The sequence below is a fragment of the Microplitis demolitor genome, chromosome 6 (assembly GCF_026212275.2).
Source record: "Microplitis demolitor isolate Queensland-Clemson2020A chromosome 6, iyMicDemo2.1a, whole genome shotgun sequence".
In the NCBI taxonomy this organism is placed as follows: domain Eukaryota; kingdom Metazoa; phylum Arthropoda; class Insecta; order Hymenoptera; family Braconidae; genus Microplitis; species Microplitis demolitor.
The window spans coordinates 18,301,447-18,322,500 of NC_068550.1; the positions used below are offsets into that span (position 1 = coordinate 18,301,447).

Sequence of the window (21,054 nt, forward strand, 5' to 3'; positions counted from 1 at the left end):
TTCTTATATAAATCTATACAATCCTATAATAATCCCATGCAATCTCTTAAGGATTTTTTTGATAGGGTAGTCGAAAGTACATGAACCTTTTGTCTTTAAATTCGTTGATACCCAAACATTATAATGCTTTTTATGATAATTTGAAATACATCCGTGAAAAATAAACATATAACATGTTTTTCTGTAACCGGTAATAGTATATATATCTATAAGCGGTGTTGAAATATAATATTTTATATTTCTTTAATTTCATAATTTTATCTAAAAGGTTTTATTTGAAATGATTATAAGTATTATTTAAACTACGTGATATTAATATAAGCTATAATTTATAAAATCATGTGTCTCGTGAAAAATTTGAGAAAAATACTATGTTGTCATAATCAATAAATACTAGCACTAATAAGTTTAATAATAATATTGTTATTTTATTAAGAATAATTGAAAAGTTGATAATGTATTCCTGAATAAAATGATCCAAAAAGCCCATTCATCTCTGTGCTTTTATTTCAATTAAGAATACCGCAAACACGTATGTTACATTTGCCAGCAATTTTTCGGTGCAGCAAACTCGTATCTCATAAAATAAGCAAAAAAATATAATGAAATACATTTAATATTACAGTTGTTTTGAAAATTTATAGAAAGTTTGATTACTTTTTAAATTTGTAAAAAGAATTAATTAAAAAAAGCCAGAAGTTCCCTATAAAACGTTTTTTGTCTCTCCTGAAAAGTAATAGTCTATGAGATACGAGGTTGCTTCAGAAAACTCTCGAATTGACCGTCAGGTACGTTAGCATTCATTGAGCTATCCGGCCCTATAATGTATTCCGTTCAATTCGCCGTAATTTACGGTAAATCAGTACTTTGCGGTGGGTTATCGTAATTTACGGCATATTTACCGTAATTTACGCCCGTTAGGAAAACCAATAGTAAATGTCGGTAATTTATTTTCAAATCTATATCTCGGCGAAATGGTATCTACGTTATCCTTTTTAAATTAATGCTTCATCATTATTTTTTAAATAATCAAATTTTAACATGGTTATGAAAGTTGAAAGTCATTGAATCCCGAGTCAAAATTAAAACAGTATTTTGAGCCTCAAAAGCCTCAGTCCTGATTAAAAGAAACAATTCAAATCGATTCAAAACAATTGAATAAAAAAAAAATTCTTAATCGTTTTAAATCCTTTTGAATCGACTTAATCCACATCATTTTTTAAGAGTGAATGAAAATGAATTGTTCTGAATCGACGTACACAAAAAGATATAAAACGATTTAATTTTTCAAATTTTTCCAAATACTTTTAAATCGACAAAAAATTGTTGAATTTCTGTTCCGACTAGACTATTTAATGAGGTTCAATCCGATTCAATTTTTTATATAATACATGCTGAAAATAAACTCCGTTTAATGCATAATCTCGGCTTCATAAATTTTTTCATTAAACACTCATCATTTCTGATTGGTCGAATGCAGTGTTTAAACTTTCTTAAAGCATTTGTGCATCCTTTCTACCGCGAAATTCGACGAAAATAGGCGTGATATATCCCTACTCTATTATCCAAGTTATCAAAATGTTCTAGATAGGTTATCGGGGTGAACTCACCTTTACCTAAAGCTGCATACTAGCATAAAAATTCTCTAGATTACACACGCGCATAAAATTGATCGGCTAACGATTGTGGATCATCAATAACTGATAAATTTGTGTCACCTTAAATTTATAACCTGAGTTCTAATCTTATTAAAAAGTAATTGAAAGTGAAAATAAATACTACATTTCAATAAAATAGAATCAAAGGAGGATATTGATTAACCTAAAATTTTAAGACTTCTTAGTTTTATGTTCAGAAAAAAACTTGTTCAAGTTTTTATATTATACATGCATTAGACTTTTTATAAGGTTAGTTTTCATGTTTATTAATTAATAAAACAATAAAATAAAAAATCATTTTAATTTATATTAAATAAATAAGTATTCAATATTATTTTTAATAATTAAATAAATGAACACTTAAGTAATTTTTTATAAATAATTAAACAATCAAAAAAAAACATTGATTTCTATGGAGACAAATTATTAAAATGATCACGACCGCAAGACGCCGACGTTACACGGAAAAAAATGTTGGCTCAAAACCTACCAATTTTTATTATGCTTTCCTTCTTGTTTCAAGTTTGGTCGACAGCACAACAAAAATTGCTAGATTTCGAGTCGACACTTTTCTCCGTGTAAGCATTTAACGACGTTTTAATTTTAAGCATTTCCCTGCTTAAAAAATCCGATAGATTCTTATAGCTGTATGTATTAGGCCCTATACTTAACTATAGCACTTCTCATAGAACTCATTCATTCTTATTGAATCTCTAAGAGAATTTATGAGAATCTATTGGATTTTATGAGATTTACTAAACAGGGTTTTTTTTTTCCTCTTGCTAGGTTTTGTGCCCTGCTGGCCTCTGAATATTTCGTACAGCCAATGTTAATGGAATGTTTGCTGATTTGTTCAGCGAGTATATTTTCCCGCCATTAATTTGAATTAATTTTTATTATTATTATTTTATTTTATTTATTTATTTATTTATTTTTTTTTCCTTTTTATTTTTATGTAGTTGGATGTACTTCGTCGTCGACTATATGTGTGAGATTGACTGTTGATTTGATTTCTATTGCGAAATTGGTAATGATATTTAATATTTTTTCGTCCTCTGAAAAAGCCAGGTTTTTGATGTCATAGGGTGATTGAATTTTCTCCTGTTCTAATAAACTGTATAGATTCTCGGTTTCTGTTTTAGTGAGATCACAATTGAAGTATATGTGGTTTAAGTCTTGGATTTCATAACCGCATTCACAGGCTGGGCTGTCCTTAATTCGAATCCGATGTAAATATTCGTTGGTGCAAATGTGCCCTGCTCTTATGCGGTTAATGAAAGTGATGGTTATTCTTTTCAATTTTGTTTTTTTGAACCATGCTTTTTTTGATCTGATGTTTTGGTCTTTATATTTCCGATAAGTATGGCCCGATATTTTGAAAAAATCTTCGCTTATTTCCCTGTTTATGTTCAAAAACCTGCTTTCCATGGATCTGATGTATATTTCAGTGTTGGGTTGTAGGTCGATTGGAGTTCCATCTTGCCTTGCTTCATTCGCCAACCTGTCCGCTTTCTCGTTTCCCTGGATTCCGAGATGACTCGGGCACCACCATAGTTCGGTTTCTCTTCCAGCGGATTTCAGCCTGCTAATTAAGGATCTTATTTCTAGTATAATTATATTGGATTTTCCAGATAGACCAATGTTGTCCAGGGCTGTTAATGTGCTTGTCGAGTCTGTGCATATCAGAATTTTTTTGATGTTTGAGTATTTTATTTCTTTTAGTGTTTGGAGTATTGCCATGGCCTCGCCTTCTGCGATACTGAAGCTGGCACTCATTTTGAATTTTTTTTCGAGCTTTGGGCTCCTGCAAGTAAATGCTAGTCCCATGTGTATATCGTTTGTGGTTTTTGAAGCATCAGTGTAAAAAACAGTCCAGTCGGGTTTTTGTTTGTGGATTTCCAATCTGAAGTCATCAGCTTTTGCTTCTTTGTTTTTTATTTTCCTTCCTATAACAAAGTTTTGTTGTATGCGGTCGAGTTGAGGTTTAAGAGGGATTTCATAGCAAGGGAGTTTTTCATGTCTATGTATATGTGATATATTTTGCTCTTCTTCTATCCATACTGAATGGAGAAATGATATTCCTGTTTTTGTCATTTTTTTCTGTCTTCTTAGTGATTCGGCTTCTTTCAATTTGATGTTCAATGGATGTGATTTTGTGGCAAATATTCTGGCTAAAAATCTGCTGGTAAGAATTTTTGCTCGGATTTCTGTTGATGTTTGATTTGATAGGTCCCTAAGAACTACTGCTGGCGTCGCTGGATAACAGCCTAAGACTACTCTGAGAGCGGAGTTTTGCCCCCTCTCTATTTCCTTCTTTAAGATTGAGCATGCTGCCTGAGAGCAGAAACATGCCCAATCTGCTCTTGCTTTTGTAAGTTCTTTATAGACTTGTAGTAGGGTGGTTGGATGGGCTCCCCAGGCTGTTCTGGTCAGTGCCTTCATGACGTTAACGCTTCTGTTGATATTTCTTCTTCTTACTTCGTTTACAAATGGTTTCCATTTTAATTTCGTGTCAAGTATAACTCCTAAGAACCTTGCTGAGTCAGATCTACGTATCATGTCGTTGTTAATTCTTATTTGTAGCCCCCCTTGTAGTCTTTTTTTTCTGCTTAGAATCATGAATTTGGTTTTGGAAGTTGATATTTTTAAGTTGAGTTTCTCCAGCCAAGGTTGAAGGTAGGTGAGACCGTTTTCTAAATTTTGTATGCATTCTTGTTCGCTATCGCCTAATGTGTATAGACCTGCATCGTCTGCATACATGCCCACTTTGCATTTTTGTCCAACGTGCTTGTTAATTTCTCGTACATATGTGTTAAATATTATAGGGCTTGACACTCTTCCTTGAGCTGCGCCTTTGTCTATGGATCTTGTGCCTAGTAACCTTCCATTTCGGTAGAAATTGACGGTTCTTTTTTCGGCTAGTCTTGCTATTAGTTTTATTATCCTCTTCTGGAGTCTGAAATTGCCTAGCATGTCAATCAGAACTTGAGGGTTCATATTGTCATAAGCTCCCTCGAAGTCTAACAGCAGGAGGCCAACCAGTTTTTTTTTGCAAATGCATTATATGCTTCTGTTGTTATCATCGCAATGTTATCTTGGCAAGACTTGCCTCTTCTGAAACCGAATTGTGAGTTTGGAATTAGTAACTCTGTTTCAATGAAGTATTCCATTCGATTCAGGAAAGCCCTTTCGAACACCTTTAGTGTGCATGAAGCTAGGGTTATTGGTCTTAGGGCTCTGCTATTAGGCTTGGGTATGAGGCATATGTCGTCTATAAGCCATTCTTTTGGTATTTCTCCTGTCTCCAGAATTCTGTTAAAAATATGTGTCAGAAGTTTTGTTGCTTCTGGCGGGAGGTTTTTGATAACTTCGTTGGATACTTTGTCTGCTCCAGACGCTGACTTTGTCTTGAGATATTTTATGATAAAATTGATTTCGTCTTGCTTAAATGTTAGCCAAATACCTTGGATTGTGTTCGTACCAGCTGTTTCTGAAATAGAATTCGGTCGGGATAGACTTGTATCTTGAGGAGCTAATTTATTTATAGCTTTTTTTTTCTTCTTCTTTGTCCTCTTCTGATACTTTGTCCGATGACTTCTTTGACTTACCGTTATAGCTTCTGATTATGTTCCACACCTGTTTAATAGGCATTTTAGGGTTTAGTGATTCAGCGAACTTTTCCCCTTCTCTGGATTTTATTTGTTTTAATTTTCCACTGGATTCATTCATAACTTTTTTTAGTTCTGCCCAGTTCTGTTCACTTTGGTCTTGTTTATATTGTTTGAGCGTTTTTTTCCTTGTTTCTATTATTTCGTCAAATTCTTTGTTCCACCACATCTTGTTCTTAGTGGATTTTTTCCTCTGTATAGGATTATCTTGTGCTCTTCCAATTTCTTTAGCACCGTTGTTTCACAGTTCGTTTCTGATTGTGTCACAAAATTTGGTGTATATCGTGAGATGGTCGCTTGAGTGATAGTGCTCCTCTTTTATGACTCCTGCCATTTTTTCCCGGAATTTATCCCAATTAACTTTTGTCACGTAGCGATTCAAACGTGAATCGCTGCGCGCGCTTGTCCGTCTCGCCGTGAATTTGACAACACCTCCTAGCTGAAATCAAGCGCATTTATTTATTATTATTTAAATATTTGTATTATTTTGATAGATTATTTTAGTATGATTTAATTATGCATTTATTGATATTATTGTTTATTATGTTTATATAAATGTTTTGATAATTATTTTGAATTTATGTACTTAATCGATATTTTCATTTCAGTCAGGAGCACGCGTGTGTGTAGAGCATACATAAAAATATCGACCGAAGGGAGAGTAAGTCGATATAGTGGGTATAAAAATCAATATTTTTCTCCAGCCACGTGGTGCACTGGAATAATTATTATGTTATCGATTAAAGGGTTAATAATTATTATGTTTATGTTGATAAATAGGAAATATTGTTTAATTTATTATTATAACATAACTCAGGTCGTTTAATGATTTTGAATATTTTATTTTAATTGAAAATTTCGGGTCCGAGGTCATGAGAGGGGATAACACGGGAGCGATACCCCTCCCTCGGAAAAATCAAAGAAAAATAATCAGAGAGGACCGGGATTTTGTAAAGGTAGGACGTGTTGTTGTCCGTGATTATTTTTGAGTAAATTGTTCTGACCCAGTTGCCGTAATAAAGTTATTAAATAGTTAAAGTTCATTTAATTTGGATAATTAGTATTTTGTTATACTAAAGTCAAAAGTATAGTTTGAATATTGATTATGGTTAAATAGTTTCAGAAGTAAATTATTATCAAGGCCGATAACTCAATTGTATCATCATTTGTTGCATCAGCTATCACTGGTCCTTCAGTAGAGTTGATCGCGGTATTTGTTTCATAAATAATTGAACCTGAGTTATTGTTATAATAAGTTGAATATATTCGGTGTCCGTCACGGCATTTGGGCGCATATGTACTAAGACGCATCGAGTAAATTCCTTAGGAGATTAGACAAGGATAGCGTATGTAGATCCTTGTCTTACAACAGTACTTAAAATATTATTTCTCTGGGTAAAATTTATTTTATAATTTAATGGTATGCAACCCAGTGTTGCCAAATATGTATTGGGTACCCGCGTCTTTCTCTCCCCAGAGTAAATAACATAAAATAAAGAAAAAGATTTGTATTATGTTATTTGTTCACAATCTATATTAATTATATTGGGTAAAAATTTGGAATTTGTAATTTGGTTTCCCCAGTGGATAATTTAATAATATTATTTGAATTGAATTGATTATTATTGTAACCATTTGTTGAGTTTATTTAAATATATTTTGGATTGAATAATTTCGTAAAAGGAATCCAGTGATAGCCAATATTTATTTGTTTGTTTCCTGGATATATTTAGTAGTAATTATTCCTTATTATTATTTTTATTCATTATATATTTGTTTAGTTGTCATTCCGCTTGGTGCATACATTCTCGCTCGAGATTTTGTCCCGTGATCTCTCCCCTGATTGGTTATAATTTTTGTCCGTTTTTTAAAACGGGCTGGCGCCCTCGTACACTAACCCAGCCTGAGGAGCTGGTCCAGGCACACCTTTAATTTTTTTATAATTATTTATTATTTTTAGTTATAATTATTATCGTTATTCATAATTTTTTTAATACACTTGGGTGACCACATACGACTTCGGGTTTGTTTCACGTCTCCGTCGTGAAAATAAAAACGGTTTACGTTATACTTTGATTGTCAGAATTTGTGGTCTTGTTTGTTTTGTGCATTCTGTAGCGTTGGACATGGTGATCTGAATTACGACATGATCGCTGTTAAAAGTTTCGTCCGTAGTGTTCCAGGTAAAATCAGCTTGTGTGTTCTGTTTAACTATTGTAAGGTCTACTGAGTTGTTGCCGTGGTTATGGTTTATATAGGTGTGATCGCCGTTATTAAGTACGTGAAGATCTAGATCTATTGCTTCTGCTAGGTTTATGCCAGATTCTGGCGTTTTCGTGCTGCCCCAACGTTCGGGCGTTGAGATCTCCAGCAATGATGATGGGGTCATCTCTGCTGATGATTAGTAATTCTTTCAGTAGTGATCTCCAGGATGCTAGGCTTCTTTTGTAGTTTGGTGGATTGTAAATGCTTACTGCTAGTAAGTTTTTGTTTTGTAAAGTAACTTTGGTTGCTATGACTTCGAAGTGTTCTTCGACGAAGATAGGAGTGTCCAGAGTGATTTCTTCAAATAATAGTCCCTTCTTGAGGGCTATTGCTACTCCACCTCCTACTCTGTCTTCTCTGTCCTTTCTAGTAAGGTTCATTTTTGCTATACCGTAATTTATGTCTTCTATGAGCCATGTTTCAGATAGCAATAGAATATCGTTATTTGAACTAATGTTAGGAATCATATGTGATTCATTCCTTAAGCCGCGACAGTCCCATTGTGCTATATTCAATGTTGAATTGTTTTGAGCCATTTTATTGTGTATTAATGGAGATGGAGATGTTCTCCTTATTGTTAATATTCTCGTTTTGATTTATGTCATTGGTTTGTATAATTTGTTTGTTGATGTGATTTGTATTTTGTAGTGGTTCTTGGGTATTGTTGATTGTGTTTGTTATAACTTCTAACGGATTGTTAATTTGAGGTTGTTGTTTGTATTGAACTGTGACTAGGTTTGTCTCTCTTACTCCACTTTGTGTCAGCACAAAAATTGGACTTGTATGGGTCGTTAGTTGATCCGTCTCTTCTTCTTCCCTGATGAAGTTATGCTCAGACGATATAGTCGAGATTTGATCTGGATCGAGTGGAGCTAGGTCGTATTGTTGTGTCGTTGATTGTGTAGTAAGAATATAATCATTCTTCGTTTTTCTTATTTTCCTTTGTGATTGATGTAATTTTTTAACTGTATTTTTCCCTTTCGGTTTTATACGGTCGTGGTTCTCACTTGACACATGGCTTGTCGTTGATTGTTGTGTTGAGATGCTTGACCAGTTCGGTTGCATCCACGCACCTAGTGTGTGATTAATTGGGAATATCTAATTGTCTTCACTTTTTGGTTTTTTTTTAAGCCATAATGTCGCTTCATCTAAGGTGTTGATTCCTAGCAGTTTTTGTGCCTCCGTTTTGCTTATGTTATAACAGGGCTAAGCTGTTACTCTGGTCGTCCTTAAATTACTTTTTAAGGGCGCCACTGGAAGTGATAACGGCCTCCTAGAACCGGATCTTAAATCTTCAGGGTCGGTGTAATTTTATTTCATTGTAAGAGAAGGATGAGGAAGGATAACTTATAAATAATTTACTATTTCAATTCGCAAGTTAAACCTTTTATTTTCCAATGACCTAATTAACCTTTATAATTTAACTTCACTTATGACCTTTTATAAACCTTCTATTTTATACCTTTTATAAACCTTATAACTTCTTATATGAACCTTATAACATTAAACCTTATAAACCTTAAACCTTATAACCTTTTGAAACCTTAATTAACCTTATAACCTTTATAACATTAAACCTTATAACCTTTTGAAACCTTAATTAACCTTAAAACCGTTTATTTATTTACCCGCAATAATTTTATTTAATAAAATCAGCCAACTACCTTTGGCGGTTCCACACACTCACACATACAACAGTTTAAAATCGCTTAACCTTCGCGATACTTAATTACTAATATTTCACTAAAACAGCCAACTACCTTTGGCATTACCACACACTCACACACTCTCTGATTAAAAATCGCTCAACCTTCGCGATACTTGATTACTAATATTTTTCCTTAATTTCTTACTTATTTCACTCACACACTCACTCGGTCCCCTGGACTTATTTTACACACACTTAATTTAAATCAATTTTCCCGCAATTAATAATTTAATTAATTTAGAGAATTATATAATTATTAACTAATTTATTAATTGATTTTCCTTTCCTATTTTATTGATAACTATTTCTTTTCAATTTCTTATCACTTATTTTATTTCCATAATAACACGACCTTGACTTCGTAATTTAATAACACGTTACTTCAGGTACTTTTATCACCACAATAATTATCCTTATTTTATTTACGCCTTTTTCTTAATTAATTATAATTTCTTTAATTACGTAAATTTTTCTATTTAATTTACAAACGACTTTGACCACGGATCTCTCTTATCTTTCCGAGACATTTTTAATTGATTTTATTTACTTTATTAATTTTATTAAATTTTATTTATAATTAATTAATAATTGACTAGCGACTATGACTAGATTTAACAGTTCCGGTGCGCGCGTCACTCGACCCACCTGGAAACTTCTAGAACAATTCCGGCTACCTGCCTGGAAATATTTTTTTCGCAATGGCTCCGGCTACCTGCCTGGAGTTAATTAATTACTAAAATTTTATAATTATGTCCGAATTTAATTTATTAATTTTCTTTATGAAATTAATTTAATTCGCGAGAGTTTTCTTTAGACGCGACGATTTTAAACGTATGCTAAGTATTTAATAAACTTTTCCGGCTTCCCGCCTGGAATAAATTTTATAAATACTTCTCCGGTTAAACTTTCCAGATCTTTTTTGTCGTGTCTCTGTCCGGGTTTTGTCCGATTAATTTTCCTTGTTCTCGTTAGGTCTTAATGGTGGTTTCGTCTCTCTCTCTGTCTTTACTCTCATCTCTCTCTCTCTCTCCTTACTCTCCTTCAACCTGTTATAATCAGACGCAATCAGTAATGTTTATAAAAATACCGGCTAACTGCCTGGTATTTGTTATAAGTAATTGAGATTTTCACTGCTTGGTTCCACAAAAATAACTCAAGCTATTAATTAATTAATTACCTGTTATAATTAAATGAACGGCGTCTGTTATGATGTTGGTTACGGCGTGACTTAGTCGTTTTCTCCCACGTCTGTTATTCGGACGTCCCGATGGTTAATGCCCGTTTCTCGTTCCGGTCCCCGTTTATAATTACTCCTTCACTCTTGACTATAGTTGTCCTTTTTTCTCTCCTACTTAACTCTAGGTGGGGTCGACGGTCGAGCAAGTGAAATTTCCATTTCCGGACGACTAGTCGCTACCTACCCGGAATACCCGAAGTGGTAATGTCACATGACCGACAGTGCGCATAATAGATTTTATTTGAATTTACTTGAACGCGGTAAATACGAATTTACCCCGTTATAATGTTGAGGTGCGAACTTATTTTTATTGTAATCATGCTGTTGGTTTTAACTCTACAGCCTCTATCTGTTGCTTTGTGCTGATCCTTACAGTTCGCGCACTGTGTTCTAGTGTTATTGCAGTCCTTTTCTTCGTGGTTTTCTGCACAAATAGCGCATCTTTCTTTGCCACGACACTGCTTTTTTGGATGACCTATTCTTTGGCACTTACGGCATTGTTTTAGCCTTGGTTCAAAAGGTTGTATTTTGATGACAGTTTTAAATATTTTTAGTTGAGTAGGGAGTCTTTCACCTTCAAAGACAAACTTAACAGTCTCCGTTGGGACACTCTCGTGTTTCTTGTCCTTTTGATTTGAGGGTTTCGTAAACCTGTCCATGCGAATTACCTTAATTGCTTGATGGTCCCAGCTCAGGCCTTCCCTGATTTGATCTTCTGTGAGAGAGGCTTTGATCCCTCTGCCTACTCCAATTCTAGTGGTTTTGAAGTTTGGGACATAAGCTTGCCATTTTTGGGGGAGCCATTGTATTTGGTTGTTCATCAAGTTATTGGCTTCTAGTGCGTTGTTATATGTCACTTGTATCAAGTTTGCCCCTTTCCTGTCAATTCTCTTGATAGAGGCATCTTTACTTCTTAGTGTTTCGCCAACATCCATAGGATGGAGGTTTCCAATGTTTTTTGAAGTTGATTTACCGTCTCGATTTTTTGTGTGTTATAAAGACAATGTAGGGAGCTTTACTAAAATTGCTGTACCGATAGTTGGTTTGCGGTACGTCACTTTGCTCGAGATCTGTTAGGGGGCACCGCGTGTCTTCTCTTTTCCGCTTTGCTGCGTCTCGAGAAACTGATGGTGATTCTCCCCTCTCTGGGTTTCCTAGGTTAGGTTTTCCCTTGTTCATTTTATTTGTTAAATAAAATAAATTATCGACTCTGCGGAGTTAATTATTTTTTTAAAATATGTAGATTTTATATTTAACAGATAGAAAGCACTTTTTAGTTATAAACTGTGGTTTATTTGCTGTATCTCAATAATTTCACTTGCTCAATTTAAACGTGTGTAGTACGTTCGACGTCTTCCAGGCGAATCCTACTAAACAGGGTTATTATATAAAATATTGTAGACAACTAGTGACATCAAGGGTGCGTTCCACTAAGCGTTCACAACGCTCAAAACGCCTCAAAATCCTATCTAAATACACGTGAGCGTGGCATTGTGAACGTCAAGTAGAACGTACCCTTAAGGTATTATTAAATTGTTTTGAATTTGCACCAAGTAAATAATAATAATTATCTTAAAATTTTTAGCTCGAATCAAAATTTTTTGTCCTCAAGTCAACATGTTTTGATACTTAAGGTAAAAGCCTCTATACTCGCTCAGTATCATTAGTCGCTCGCTTTAACTGCTTAAGGCGTTTTTTTATCATTTTTATGAAAAAAAAATTACAACTAAAAGTATTTCAAATATATTAAAATATGATGTATCAAATCATTTTATAATAGATTATATAGTCGTCCCAATGAAAATTTGGGATTTTGCCCTACTACAATTATTTCACCTCTACCATAATATTTAGATTTGCGCGTGCGTAGAATCTTATTCAGAATATTATAATAGAGGGGAAAAAAATAATAGTGGTGAAAAATCCCAAACTTTCTCCGGGACGACTATAAATTAAAATTAAATAACTGTTTTCAAAATGGCACTCAGCCGGGGATTTTTTACTTAAACGTTCATTCGTTAGATTAAATTTAGGCTACGTCAAATTTTTTAAGAATTGTTAAAACTATATTTTTTGAATTCATTTTCAAAATTCATGTAATTTTCTATTATGAAAGAATAAAGTAGTATAATTCATAAATTATTTCCCAAATCAATAAGCTCATCATAGTTTAATTGATATTGTCGTTGAGCGACTATAGGGCCATGTGTTGATCGAGTAATGGTACATGACAACTTTTAGTGAGCGACTGTGGGTACACACAAAGACCTTATTTAAAAAATAATAATAATTAATTATCAACATTATTTTTCAAAAAAAATTTAATTTATATTAAGTTAGACTAACTAAGTTATGCTGGGTTGTTGTAACTAAAAATTTTATAGTATATTTCACTAGGAAAGCATAGTCATTTAGACTTTTCATATATACTGTCTTCCGAAATTTTGTTTTGATTCAAAAGCTTTTAATATAAGAACTCTAAAATATATATCTAACCAGCAACAGCACACGAGGTTGAGTGCCATCTAGCGAGCATTGAACTACTTCCACTGCTGCCTAGCACCGGTAACTTTCTTCTCTTCCACTTATATATTCTGCCAGCAAATATTTCTCTTAAGTCTTTTACATTAAAAATCAAAGAAAACAAAAATTAACAAAATGTCGATACCACTAATTGTCAGCATTTTTTTCGAAACGAATTTCTATCGTATCGTCCAGAGACTTTTTTTTTGTTAGCTAATGTTATAAATAAATCGATACGATGAAAATTCGATTCAGAAAAAATGCTGTCGATTGGTGGTATCAATATTTTGTCGATTATTTTTTTTTTATTTTCTTTGATTTTTAATGGAAAAAACTTATAGTTACATCTACTAATTCATTTCCACTGAGCTGAAATAGTTACTAACATTACTCTAATTTATTGAAGCTAACTACAAAATTATTATTGTCAGTACTGTCTAAGCTTCAGTTGCAATAACTTTTTTTTTCAAGTTACATCAACTACTCAACCTTACGTAAGCCGAAGTAGTTATAATTACAAGTATTTTAATTTGTTAACGCAAACTATGAAAAGTAGTTTTTATTAATATTTCATCTTAAGTAGCGAAAACTTTTTTTTTATAATTGCTATAACTAGGTTAAAATTGTTCGTTAAGAATAGTTGGTGTTGCTATTTTGTGTTAATTTTGAGCACTGCCGTGTTGTACCAGTGGCTACGAAAATTTTCACAGAACTAATATTTAATATCTGTGTCACCGTAGTTCAGCCTACTATGCATTTTTCTCTCAGTTTATCTGCTCTTAAAAAATTACTCATTAGTAGTGGGAAATTGATAAGTGAAAGATTGATTATAAGTTAAAACCAAGTGAATTAAAGATAATTAATAAATGAAAAAAACATTTAGCGTTAAAGGAACCGATCTATTAGAACTTATATTTTTAGTAAAGCGACAAAGAGAAAGAAGTTAATTAAAGTGAACTGTGTATGTAATCTAGGTCCGGTGGAAAAAAATTAAGTTATGATTAAGATTATGTCCAGGGGACACTAGAAATTAAGGAAAAATGCGGATTAACGTCCTGTAGTCGGTTTTTTAACAAGAGATAAAAATTAAGATTCAAGGTTTAACGTCCAGTGGACGGTGTTTTCTACAAAGTGTAGGTGTGGGAGCGTTCGGTGGACGATTAATTTATGAAGGAAATCATGAGGTAGATTGGTAAATAAATAACAGAAAAAGGATAAAAAGAAATTAGTTTATCGTAAGGATTTTAGTGTGTCATAAGAATTTTAGTTTGTCATGAGGAATTGGTTGTGTCATAAGTATTAGTTGTCATAAGTAAAAATAATAAAAGCACTGGCGGTCCTGAACCACGGTGTATTACGGTGAATCACCATCATGCTACCGTGATTCGCCGTGATTCACCGCGATTCACTGTGATTTACGGTAGCATCACGGTGATTCACGGTGACTTACCATGAGAGTCCACCGTGATGTTGCAGTAAATCACAGTGAATCGTGTTACGACCAGGGTAGAGAACACAAAAATTAAAGGAAAAAATCTATATATTGAAATCCTACCGTACCCTGGTAAGACAAACATTTTTAAACATAAGAAGAGGTATTCTCGCTATAGAAGCTCCCCTCCAAGTCGGAGCGGAGAATACGCGTGGTAGTGGGAACTAGAGCGGTGAGAACTGTGCGTGTCCCCTCGCAACCGAGTTAAAATTTTATTATTAAAGTAACATAGGGATTTTATTATTACTAGGGTAATAAAACATTCAAACACACCCTCACGGTCATCTGAATTAGGAGAACATAGAAACAGAAAACATAGCTGACGTAGCCTGCATGTGTACAGAGTAATAACTTATATTACTCAACACACCTACTAGGTACACTCACTCTCGAATTCAGTGTGCCTCTTTTTAATGCTGAGAAGAGAGGAGCAAGAGAGGACCCCTAATTTCACGAGTAAAACTAAAACACACTCGCGTTAGTTCTCTAATTCCTTTATTTCTACTCAAGATCGCAATCGCGTGATTTATGAGCCATAAAACCTCGGCCCTGACATCATGCTTGTCAACCGGTGATTCTAGCTTGTCCCCCAAGAGTTCTCGTTTTAATTACCCAGTAACAGGAGCCACTCAGTAGATGCTCTGGTGCTGGGCGATAACTCTTAGATGGCACCCCTCCATTCGTTAACTTGGAGGCCAAGCCGGGATGACGCGTGCCACCAAGAACAAGTCCATGATTACGCTTCCAGAATCTTCCTAACTTAACATGCATTAATTCTCACTCTTCGATGGAGACGCTGAATTTTTTTGGATAACCGGCATACGAATTGAAAATATTCTATAAAAAAGAAACCCTCAACTCGAATATCGAGTAATTAAAGAAATTATTTAATTAATTTCCTTCTCTTTTGACTTGACCTCGGGTACTGCACGTGCAGAATAAAACCGCAGGAGGAGAAGCACATTTAGAACTCACTAGAAAACCCATAAAACTAAACGCTGGTACAGCAAGCACCTCTTATATAGTGTACAAGATCCAGGGGCACGACTCGGTCCCCCTCGATTTCGGACTATATAAACCCGCAGTTTTTCGGTCTAATTGTCCAGTCTTCTAATCTCAGCTAAGCTAAAAACGTCGTAATATTTGTTGTACCGGGCATCGCATTAAAGAAATTATTCCGCACGGTTCTCAACCCTCAGCATACTGCCAAACCACATCCACCCAGGGGTACTGACTGAGCAGACGTTGAATACGGGGTCCTAGCCCAGTATACTATACAATTTACAAAAAAATCAACGATCTTCCAACCAACAACAACAGCCATCATTTGTACAACGGAAGCTGAATAAATTTTATAATTAACAATTGTAAGTTATCCAGTCGTTTTTACTATTATTTCTTTAGAATAATTCTCCATATTGATCTTATTCCTCATACTCATTACCGGAACGACGAGGTTTCCGTCGCCCGAGTAAAGGACTTAAGTGTCTTGACTCGAAACAAGAGACTGTACATTATATTTGTCTTTATTGCATGTTAGACGTAACAATCGACGCGAGATCTCACCGCGATGTCGTAGAACACGGCATTTTCGCGAAAATCACTGTTATTGTATATAAAAAAAGGCAATACATTATGAAGCTTCGATGGGGCAACAGAATTTTACAAAAATTCACCTTGAATCATGATAAATCTCCATAGTTCGATTATAGAACATCACCGTGATTCATCGTGAATAGACGTGAATCACCGTGGTTTTACCCCGAATCACCGTGAAAGCTCACCGTGATATTACGCATACATTCATGGTAATTTATGGTAATTCACCGTAAGTTCATGGTAATTCACGGTGACTCCCGGTGATTCACCGTGAATCTGCGTGAATCGCGGTGAATCACCGTAATTTCACTCTACACTGAGAAAAAAAGTACTATTTTCCAAACAAGAATTTCTTGGTTCAAGAAATCCATTCAAAATATTTATTTTATTATTTTTAATTATTAATTTCTTGAGAAAAGAGCATCAAATTTATTTTTGTTATTATATGAATTTGATATTATACTACGAGTAAACAAAAGAATAGCTTTACTTGAATTGAATAAAAATTATTTCCTTCAATTCTACGAATTCTTGAGACAAAATAATATATTCTTGAAAGTTATCAAGCATATATGTTCTTATATCAAGTAAATATTCTCATTAAAAGTATTTTTTTTTCTCAGTGTACTAGCGTGATTTACCGTGATTCACCGCAATTTACTCTATATCACGGTGAATCAGGACCGTCAGGGAGGATAAAAAGCGAGGTGCTTTTGGTTCAAAATAAATAAAATAAAGTGAACTTTTTTATACATTACTCCAGTTTATTTAATTATCTCTCTCCTTTCTGACAAAATCTTACGAATGATCCTGATTCAATTCAAACAAGTTTTCAACATCCGGTTCTAGAAAGCTGAGTCTATTTTCCAGTCGCGCCCTTATATTCGACCATCATATGAAGGAGTGATTAGACTTGGCAAGGATAAACCCTGCACATTCCCTACCAAAAGTGGCCTACTGATTTTTTCTATGATGCATTTTAAGCTAGTTATAAAAATCAGAAGACGCGAAAAAAATTTTTCTATGTTATTCTTATGGAAAATAGAAAATTGCAATGCGGTGTCTCTTAATCTTAATATTAAGAACTCTAATTTTCACAGGCGTCTTTTTATATCTAAATGAAACTTTTAAATTTATTTCCGAGAAGAAAAAAAAATTTGTTATTTTTGTAATCACCCTAATACATATAAGGAACATTCCACGCCAACTCGACCACTTTTGACCCCGACCCCTTTCGATTTGGCTGAAAATTTTTTTTCCTTTTCTACCCCATTAAAATCATTTTTCAGGAAATTTTCAAATTTTTTTTCTCAACCCAAAAAAAGCTATGAGTTTTTCCAAAATAAAGCTTTCATCTTTTTAAATAGCTATACATTCTTTAAAAATTGACTAATTGGGACGTTTTTTTTTTCAAAATTTTTGTCTCTGAATGAACTTTTCAGAAAAAAATACAAGAAAATTTTAAGATGATAAACTCTATGAAATTTTTGGCTTTTTTTAGAAAAACCGCCATTTTCTTAAAGTTCGACATTTTTGATTTTTTTTTTTAATTTCTCAAAAAAAACTTCAATTAATTTTGCAATTTTTCCCGCCAATCCCAGAGTAGGCACACTTTTCCTTCTATTTTTTTTATCAATTAAAAAAAAAATTTGCCCAGTTGGGTTTATTTTACGAAACAACACCCTAGAAATTTTTAACAATTTATCGACGACTGAGAAAAAAAATAGAAGATACCTATAAATAATATTATTGTAATTTTTTTTTTAAAACTACAATTGAAAAAAAAGAAAACAAAAAAAAATTGCCCTTTGGTTTATTTTTGACCAAGTCATAGGCTTTTGAAATAGCGATGTGCGTTAGATTTATACTTCGAAAGCATGTGAATAGGTCCCGGTGTGTGTACCCATGCTCCTGATCCACCTGTATGTTCCTCTTGGCTGTGGATTTAGCAAGTTGGTCTGCTTCGTCGTTTCCTTTCATCCCTTTGTGAGCTGGAGTCCATAAGAGGAATATGCTAGTTCCTAAATTCTTGGCTTATCTTAGTTGGTCTCTAAATTTTAGAGTCTCTAGTTGGTCTTTGGAAGTGTCGTATCCTTCCAAGCTCTTTATGACAGCTTGGGAGTCCGTGCAGATTAGTGCTTTTGGGGTTCCTTTAGCTAGTATGTAGTTGACAGCCATCTGTATTGCTCTTGTTTCAGCGGTGAAGATAGAATTGGTCTTGTCGAGAGCTCTTTTGTCGGTTTCTCATTCATTTGCATTCACCCATGCTGCTCCCACTCCATCTGTGGTTTTGGAGCCATCAGTGAAGATTCTTTCGTAATCCGGGTACTTTTCCTGCATCTGTTCCTCCCAAGATGCCGCGACTAGATCTTTTTTGACTGCTTCCGCTCCAATTTCGAGGTCGATTGTTGTAATTGTAAACCTGCTCTAATAATTTACCTGCGCTACCGCTGGTATATCGTTTCTGATTATATCTGCTAGTTTGGAACGTTCCGTGAGCCAGGTTTTATATAAGAGAGAGTAGTATCTCTTTCCATAATTTTGCTTGTTTCTATTCACCAGAAAATTCTGTGTGGCTTCCAAGAGTTTAAATGCTTTGTCCAGTTGATTCGTTTGTCTGCTTGATATTCTCGCTATATATATTCTTGCCAGGTAGTTGGATCTACTTTCTAAATCTGGTTCAGCTGCGATGTGCAGCAGTAAGTAAGTTGATAGGTGTGGTGATTAAATTCTCAGTGGCTTTTCTTAATGCAGCGTATTGTAGTCTTTTAATCTTAAGTAGGTTGGATTGCGAAGAGCCACGATATAGGATGACCCCAATCCGTCGTTGTTCTGATGAGGGCTTTATATATTTGCAGTACTGTGGAAGGATGAGCTCCCCACTTCCATCATGTTATAGCCTTTAGCATATCTCCGTATTTCCTAGGTTTCGACGGACTCATAAATTATTTTGCCACCAAGTGATAAGCTGGTAGGTTTTCTATTCTTTTTGCTTGTAAAGACCATCAGTATGATTTTATCCATGGAGACTTCTAGACCCCTGTCCTTTAGCCAAGGGTTCAGTTTCTCTAAAGACCGGTAGAATTTTTATGATGAGATTTAGGTCTTGTAGTAGGAGTTATACTGCGAAATCATCTGCAAACGACCGGATACTGACCCATTTATGGACGTGACATCTTATTGCTCTCTCAGGTGTATGTTAAAAAGGAGTGAACTGAGGATGCTTACCTGCGGTATACCTTTGTTCACGATGGATGTCCTTATGATCTCCTTGTTAACTTCAAAGTGAAGTATTCTATCCACCAAAAGTGTTTCGACTGCACTGATAAATATTTCAGGGATATACATGGCTCTCACCAATTCATCAACTCATCAATTAGAATAGGTATGTCAATATTATCCAATGCCCCTGAGATATCGAGTAACAGGGCACCCATGTATCTCCCTTTGATCATGGCCAAATTGGCTTCTAAGAGCAGTTGCGAAATGTTGTCTATGCATGATCTTCCCTGCCTGAATCCATTGAGCTCATTTGGTAAGAGCTTGAAGTGCTCGATCCACCACGATAGTCTGTCGCTTAAAATTCTCACATATATCTTCATTACGCAGTTGGAGATGGCTATCGGCTTGTATCCTTTGGATCGTTTCGGGATGAGGCAGACTTTGTACTCTTTCCAGCTATGTGTGATAGTAGCTTGCCTTAGAAAGTAATTGAAGAACTTCGTGATTAATTCCAACGCAGATATGGGCAGTTTGCATATGAGTTCATATGTGATGTCATCAGTTCCTGAGGATTTTTTTTTCTTATTTCTCGTTGATTCTACAGCAGCTTTTGTTTCGTCTAGAGTGATAGGATCTGATAGTATGTCCTGGTAGGTTTGATAATCTTCTGCTAATAGTTATTGCAGGTCGTTCTCTCTCTGGCGACGTTAATTTCTGGGTCGTTTGGCGAGAATGTGTCTTCGCTTGGCCTGACACTCAGTCTTCTTTTGAAGCTCTTGATACAGCTCCACATTTTATTGATTTCCATGTCCGGATTTATTGTGGTTTTTTTAAAATCCTTGTGTGCTTGTACAGCTTGGACATATGTATTTTTTCTAGGTTGTGTGCAAAAGCGACGCACTGCCAACCTTCTTGTCTCGATTTTTCTTTTACACTCCACTGTCCACCATCTGGCTGGTGGAGGGGCTTTTCTTAGTGGTGTTTGTTGTTATTATTGCTGTTCTTGGTATTATTGTTGTTCTTGTGATTTTTTTCTATTTTGTTGGAACTCGTTTCTTCCTCCTTTAATTCATCAACTGCTTTCTTGACGATGTTAATAAATTGCTCATATCCTGATGAATCTATAGTTTCGATTTTAGCTAGTTCTTGTGATATGTGTTTGTAAAATTTCTGATCGTTTATTCCTCTTGTGCAGAATTTCCTTGGTTGTTTGTCCCTATAGAAATTTGGAGCTTCCACAGTGATGATTATTGGTAAGTGGTCGCTGCCCATGCTGTCCTTGTACGTGCTCCATGTTATCTTAGTGCTTAGTTGGCTGTCGATGGTAGTGATGTCAGGAGCATTAATTTTGTTGGCACCCTCTAGCCCTGTTAATCTGGTACTAGTCCCATCGTTGATGATCATAAGGGCTGAATTGATTAATATCTCTTAGAGTAATAAACCCTGTTGATTAGGGATTGTGCTGCTCCAAGTCCAACTTTGGGCGTTGAGGTCGCCGTACATAATTAGGTTTCGGAGTTGTTGCAGTTTCCGTATAGTATCTTTCCATTGTACGCGGGTCAGTGATGCTGCTGGATCTGGAGGACGATAAACGTTTACAATATAGTATGTTTCGTTCTTTGCTTCTATTTTGAGCGAGATGTATTCCAGTTTGTCAGGAAGATTCAGAGTGTTAACTCTAT

The 21,054-nt window shown here is 34.7% G+C and overlaps 2 protein-coding genes across 2 annotated transcripts in view; one reads left to right on the forward strand and one right to left on the reverse strand.

Moving 5' to 3' along the window:
• The first annotated feature begins 1,885 nt into the window (after positions 1-1,885).
• The window catches only part of LOC103572303 (ecdysone-induced protein 78C), a 186,081-nt gene continuing 166,912 nt past the window's right edge, over positions 1,886-21,054 (forward strand). Inside the window, exon 1 of the mRNA XM_053739894.1 lies at positions 1,886-1,907. The gene's annotated coding sequence lies outside the window, so the exon portion shown is untranslated. The remainder of the gene's footprint in view (positions 1,908-21,054) is intronic.
• LOC103572301 (uncharacterized) lies at positions 2,610-4,655 on the reverse strand. Its single transcript, XM_008550833.1, has one exon. It carries the CDS (start codon positions 4,653-4,655, stop codon positions 2,610-2,612), a length of 2,046 nt encoding a protein of 681 aa, XP_008549055.1.